The sequence below is a fragment of the Dendrobates tinctorius genome, unplaced genomic scaffold (assembly GCF_039654945.1).
Source record: "Dendrobates tinctorius isolate UK_male_01 unplaced genomic scaffold, ASM3965494v1 ptg000250l, whole genome shotgun sequence".
Classification (NCBI taxonomy): Eukaryota; Metazoa; Chordata; class Amphibia; order Anura; family Dendrobatidae; genus Dendrobates; species Dendrobates tinctorius.
The window spans coordinates 7,246,836-7,253,786 of NW_027361917.1; the positions used below are offsets into that span (position 1 = coordinate 7,246,836).

Sequence of the window (6,951 nt, forward strand, 5' to 3'; positions counted from 1 at the left end):
TATGCATTCTATGTGTCTATATCTATTATTTTGTTTCTGTTAGAAACCCTGTCATAGGGCTCCATTATATGTCCATTTTGCAAGGCGGCGAGAAAATCTCGCCATGCGGATGGCATACGGATTACATACGGATGCTGACATGCGCAAAATACGCGACCACACCTTGCTTACGGATGACATACGGAGCACTATTTAGGGGTCATTCATCCGTATTGCGCCTGTAAACTACGGACCGTATTTTGCGTCGGTTAGTGTGACCCCGGCATAAGGTGTCTATACACACATTAGTCCTGACCTGCTGGTTTTGGTATGACTGGACAACAGCCTATGTTGTTAAGGCCTCTGGGCTCTCCCCCACGGATAGAATGCGTAGGGAGAGGAGAACTGAGCAGATGGGTTTCATCATGCCCAATCTTGTTCTCAAGAGAAAAATTCATTTTTTTTTTTTTTTTTTTAATAACTTTAATTAAGGGCACAGCCTTGCTAAAATTTATTGACAAAGCCGAAATGTCTAATATATTGTATATCAGACCCTAGAAAACCATGTGCAATAACATACATGTAAGGCTCTGTTTTTGGTGTCATGGCTTCCATGACCCTGTGCCATATCTGACGCATAAAAACCAAATTTCTTTTGATGAACAGTCATACGTGGTCCCTTAGATGATCATTCAGCATATTGTACATGGAGAAATAACCAGTTATCCTCTTATCTACATATACGATGGAACGGATGTCTCACCGATATTTAGCCACACAGTCTACAAAGCCCGAGTACTGCAGCACCGAATGAACGACGGCGCTTTCCAGAGTCCTCACTCCTCCAACTTCAGACAGCACGTGCTCCACGCTGTTCATATATCCCACCAGGGTGTCTGTATCCTCCGCTTTCTGGGTGTACTGTTCCTCGGACAATAGCAGATCCTCTATCTGAGCATGGAAGAGCTTTCCCTGTGAGAACACGGCTTGGAAAGAGTTAAATAGATAATTAAGATACATACAGTATATACATGCCAGCTCCAAAACTTTTGAGTTTCATTTAGTTTTGGAGTGTCATTACCCAAAATAATCCACTATATGTAGGTGTACCTGCTGTGTACTCTATGAAGCCTTCCTCTCCCAGCTCCATGATCATCCTTTGTTTCCACCTTTCCAAATAAAATGCCTGCTCCATGGGCATGGTCTGCTGAAGGATTCGGGTGACACTTGGTAGTCTACCATTGGTTATTTGACTCTTGCCTGGGAGGCCGAATTTCACTGGGATGTTGGGATCTGTGTTCACCACAGACGAGAGCACTTTATTGGGATTGGCCAATGGAACATGATTCTGAAGGACCTTTAGTTCAGACGCTTGGGATAGATCCTTTGTCTTACACACTTTACCGTACAAGAAACTGTCTTCTTCAAATATCCTCTCTGGGGTCCGAGAACTGGTCTTGGAGGTGGTTACTGTCCGCACCAAATCTGCATATTTTTGCTGGTTGACATCTTCATAACCATTTACCTTTTTCTTCCTGCTAAGGAAACTACAGGATGTGGACAAGAAGACGGGCAAGTAGAGTTGTTGGGGCAAGACATTTACTAGTCTTCTGCAGTTTCTGCCTAATAGCTGAACAGCCTTCATGATGAACATCAATCAACGTGTGAAGAAGAAAGAGGCATAATTAGCTGTAGAAAAAGCAACAAAAAGTTAGAAAAGGAGTACGAAAACACCGTCCAAAATAAAATCAGGAATCCTGATTCAAATAAAGAGGCTCCCAATCTGGAACGTGAGATGTGTCATAGATAAGTGGCAATAGTCCATCCAGAGGTTTTTAAGTTGGATCTATGACTATATTCTCCAAACCGTATTCAATGGTGGGGATATCATGTGACCGCTGCAGCCCATCGATGAACAATGCCTCACCACTGCAGCAGTCACAAAGTCCAATTTTCTTGGTACGGACTTATCTGTACAGAAAAGCAGAATCTTAGATGCATTACAGTGTACAGTGCTGTGCAAATTAATTGGGACAAAGAATTTTTTTAAGTAAAATTGTAAGTTGGTTACCAGTCAGTGATTCAAACCAGTTTTAACTGCTTTGAACAGGTGTGAGTGCCTGTGGTGTGAGTGCCTGTGGTGTGAGTACCTGTTCAAAGCAGATAAAACTGGTTTGAATCACTGACTGGTAACCAACTTACAATTTTACTTAAAAAAAAAAAAAATGCTTTGTCCCAAATAATTTGCACAGCACTGTATGTGCATCCCTAGCGCAGCATATTTTATGCATCTATAGCATCCACAGAGTTCCTAAAACCACCGGATAGCTGGAACAAAAATGGCTACAATACTCTTCAAGTCCCAGGGACGAAACCTGATTAAAGCCTCGTTCAGACGTCCATTTTTCACATATGCAGTGTCACACCTCCCTGTCGCAGCCCTGTCTCCATCAGACGCGCTTCATGCCTCCCTGTTGCAACACCGCGTCCCGCCTCATGCCTCCCTGACGCAACACCGTGTCCCGCCTCCCTGTCGCAGCCCCGCATTCCGCCTCCCTGTCTCAGCCCCACCTCCCTGTCACAGCCCCGCCTCCGCCCCGCATCCCCGTCGCAGCCCCGCATCCCGTCTCCCTGTCGCAGACCCGCGTCCTGCCTCCTTGTCACAACTTCGTATCCCATCTCCCTATTGTACATGTGGACTTTTTTTGGACCACTTGCAGGATAAGTCCATAACTCCTTACATACCAGGCCTTCCCATTCCTGACAGTGGAGCACGGACAGAGCCCTCCACACTGACACCACAGCTGTTTCCAGGACTGCACTACACCTTATATGATGATCCTCCAGAGCAGCGCTCTCTTAGGGTGTGTGCACATGCTACGGATTCTGCTGCGGATCCACAGCAGTTTCTGCTGCGTTGTGCAGTATCATTAAAATCAAAGAAAACCGCAGTGCAGACGGTGCAGATTTTTCCGCGCGTTCAAATCCGCAGCATGTCAATTCTTTGTGCGGATTCCGCTGTTCCATTGTAGAGGTGTGAAACCGCAGGCTAATCCGCAGGTATTTTGACCTGAGAATTTACCTGCGGATTAGCCCTGCGGTTTCACACCTCTACAATGGAGCAGGTGTAAAACCGCTGCAGATTCTGCACAAATTTACATGCTGCGGATTTGAACCCGCAGCAAATCCACGCGGAAAAATCCGCAGCATGTGCACAGCGTTTTTCATTTTACCATTGAAAACAATGGTACCGTACAACGCAGCGGACCAGCAGGGCCAAAAACACTGCAGATCCGCTGCAGAATCCGCAACGTGTGCACATAGCCTTAGGCCGTGCGTAATCGCTGCAGTTCCGCTGACCATGTACAGTACAATGAAACCTTATGGGGTTTCAAAAACGCTGTGCTGACGGTGCGGATTTTCCAGCGCGGTTTACAGAGCGCAGCATGTCAAATGTTTGTGCGGATTCCGCAGCGGTTTCACACCTTTACCATAGTAGAGGTGTGAAATCACAGGGCAAAACCGCAGGTCACTTTACGGAAAACCCCGCCGCGGAATCCGCAACGTGTGCACATAGCCTTATGCAGAAATGGTCCCCAGTTATTGGCCCCACTCTGCTCTCTCAGATCATGGAGGATCCCCATACAATAGCGCGCAGAGCCCTTACCCGCCTTGTAGAGCAGCAAACACCAGCTAAGCATATTCCTAGCTATCGGCCATTACTCTGCGGACGGACCACTGCATTTTGGGAAGTGTAGTTTTAAGAGTCCAAAGAGTGGCGCTCGCGTACAGTGAGAAACTACATTGCCCATAATGCATTGCTCCTGAGGGGGTGGGGCTGTGTGTGAGCGCGGTGTAGTTGGGTGCAGGCAGTGGCGCCTCGTGGCGCTTGTCAGTCGGTAGTGCGGCGGTGCTGTGTCGTGAGAAGGGCGCAGTGCAGGCTATGAAACTACCTGTGTGCATTTGTTATTTTTATTTTAGTCGTCTTCGTTGTGTTCACACTCCACAAGGTCCCTGGGGTCAACAGGGGTAGTTACCGAGTGCAAACCTTCATAAGAATGAGAGTGGGGTAGCTAGGGGTGAAGCTCTGGGGCAGGGCCTGTGACCCAAAGTTCTGGCCCAGTGCCCTTGAATGGGGGTCACTGCCGCCTGGGGCACTTAGCGGCAGTCTCAAAGCATTTTTGCAACTTTTATTGCATTTTACAGTACTAGTAACGTGTGAGATTTAAAGAAAAAAATGCAGCATGTCACTCGGCTAACTGGCTGCATTTTTTCAGGGACGTTTTAGAAGGAATGAAGAAAAAGAATGAACAGTAACATAGGTCTAAAGACACAGCGAGGGATTATAGATTTCTTATGCATCTTGGATATGAAAGGAAGATGAAATATATATAGACAAGAAATCAACACATATCCCATTTAAACGGGTTTATTATATTCCCTGTGCTCTGTAGGTGGGGAATGAACATGAAATATCTGTAGACAGGGCCACCATCAGGGCATTACTGCCCCGACTGGCGTATGGGGCCCGGTGGGCAGAGGGGGCCTGCATCGGGCCCGGTCACCTCTGCTCACCGGGCCCCTACCAGCAGGTAAACCAGGCCCTTAGCACTGCGGCAGCTAAACGCTATTGACATGTGGGCCCGCACATCAATAGTTAACAGCCGCCAGCCAATCGGAGGCTGGCAGCTGACGTCAGCCACAGCACGCACATCGCCAGCGTCTGACGTCACTGTCAGTCGCCGGCAAGTGCGCACTTCAGCTGCGTGTAAGGACGGAGCCTCGCCTCTGGAGCGCGGCCAGGTAAGAAGAACTTTTTTTTTTTTTTTTGAGCGGCGATTCGGGGGCCCGGGGCAGACTGTGAGACGGGAGTGTGGCGCCCCTGAGGGTTCAGTCACCACAAAGGTACTGCACCTCCTGAGGTGTGCTGCCCCACCATTCAGGTAAGGTGGAGACACCTGACCACACCAACACCTGCATTCCACACAACATAAACACTGTGTTTCAAATTATTATGCAAAAAGAGTTTAGGAGTGATAGGGTTAGAATTTTTTTGTTTGTCATTTAAACTCATTGATGGTGATGTGTGTCAGGGCTCTTTATATTACTGAAAGCAATTGCAGATACCTGTGCAAGTTAGTTTGGCAGGTGTGTCCAAATAAAGGCAAGACTACGTAAGGCTGTTCCACATTATTAAGCAGCCTACATTTTTTGCCAAAATGGGAAAGAAAAGATGTGTCGGCTGCTGAGAAGCAACAAATTGTGGAGTATTTAGGTCAAGGCATGACTACAATCAAAATTGCCAAGACACTTCAACGTGATCATCACACAATCAAGAAGTATGTAGCCGATTCCCAGCACACACGTGTGCGTGCTGAAAAGGCAAAATTGAGGACTCTTTCCAACAGGCAATTGTGTCAGGTTAAAAGAGCAGCTGCAAAAATGCCTTGTCATAACAGCAGACAATTTTTTGAAGCTGCTGGTGCCTCCAACGTCCCCCAAACAACAAGATGCAGGGTCCTTCTGAGGTTTGCAGCTGTGCGTAAGCCATCCTGTCGGTCACCTCTATCCACTGCACACAAGCAGAAACGGCTCCAGTGGGCCAAACGATACATGAAGACTGACTTCCAAACTGTTTTGTTCACTGATGAGTGCCGTGCAACGCTCAATGGTCCAGATGGATGGAGTGGAGGATGGCTGGTTGATGGACACCCCATGAAAACACGGCTAAGGCGCCAACAAGGAGGAGGTGGAGTAATGTTTTGGGCTGGAATCATGGGGAGAGAGATTGTCGGCCCCTTTAGGATCCCTGAAGGGGTAAAGATCAACTCCATAATCTATGTGGAGTTTCTAAAACAGCACTTCCTGCCATAGTTCAAGAGGAAGAACAGTGCTTTCCGCAGCAAGATCATTTTCATGCATGATAATGCACCGTCTCATGCTGCAAATAACACATCTGCATCTCTGGCTGCTATGGGAGGACAAACTTATGGTGTGGCCACCATCTTCCCCTGACCTCAACCCCATTGAGAACCTCTGGAGCATCATCAAAAGGAGTGTCTATGATGGCGGGAGGCAGTTCACATCTAAGCAACAGCTCTGGGAGGGTATTCTGTCCACATGCAAAACAAGTGAAGCACAAACCATCCAAAAACTGACAAATTCAATGGACGAGAGAGTTCAGAAGCTTCTTTCGAACAAGGGGTCCTATGTGCAAATGTAACATTACCTAGAATAAAGTTTTGACTTGAAAACTGATTTCATTTTGTAATAAGCTGAAAATGCTTATAATTTCACAACTGACCATTTTTTTGTTCAAAATAAAAATAAGGTTGAAAACTCTGCTGTGCATAATAATTTGGAACATGCATTTTGAGTGTTTATTATTTTAAAAAATATACTGTTTTCATAGGCAGTTTGTTCAAAAACATTGCAATTATACTAGAATATTAGATGACTCGAAAATAACAATGACTGCATTTCATATAGGTAATTTAGAGAAAATATGAGGAAATAATTTTGGCATAATAATTTGGAACACAGTGTAGCAAAGCACCTTTGGTGGCTCCCTGCTTGGAACACGAAGAGTGCTGGGAGGTGGGTGGAGCTTAGTTGCACAAGTGAGCAGAAGATCCCCTGAGTGGGATGGATGGAAGGAGGTGCTACAGCAGTCTCCTGTGACCTGGAGCTGCTGGCACTGGAAAGAGATATAGAAAGCCTGATTCTCCATAAGGAAGAAAGATTTGTACGGAACGTGAGAAGAAGAGAACTAAGGTCTAGGGTCAGAGCAGAGCCCTTCCTCAAGTTCTAAGCGCATGGCCGGGGTCCGGTCCCCGAGGTTGTATGGATACTGATGGTCCTGCAGCAGACACCGGAGGAAAAGAAGTTGTCACTACTTTATTCCCACACAAGACATGGGGGCACAACAGCAACGAGAGTGAGCCGGGACTTGGTAGCAAGGAGTCCCCGAAG

The 6,951-nt window shown here is 46.8% G+C and overlaps 1 protein-coding gene across 1 annotated transcript in view; it reads right to left on the reverse strand.

The window, feature by feature from the left end:
- Positions 1 to 3,783, reverse strand: part of MGME1 (mitochondrial genome maintenance exonuclease 1) — a 32,919-nt gene extending 29,136 nt beyond the window's left edge. The window contains exons 1-3 of the mRNA XM_073557451.1: positions 3,647 to 3,783; positions 1,090 to 1,668; positions 743 to 965 (exon numbers count right to left, since the gene is read on the reverse strand). Coding sequence (XP_073413552.1) covers positions 743 to 965; positions 1,090 to 1,633 — 767 coding nt within the window. The 5' untranslated portion in view covers positions 1,634 to 1,668; positions 3,647 to 3,783. The remainder of the gene's footprint in view (positions 1 to 742; positions 966 to 1,089; positions 1,669 to 3,646) is intronic.
- Between the last annotated feature and the right edge of the window lie 3,168 nt (positions 3,784 to 6,951).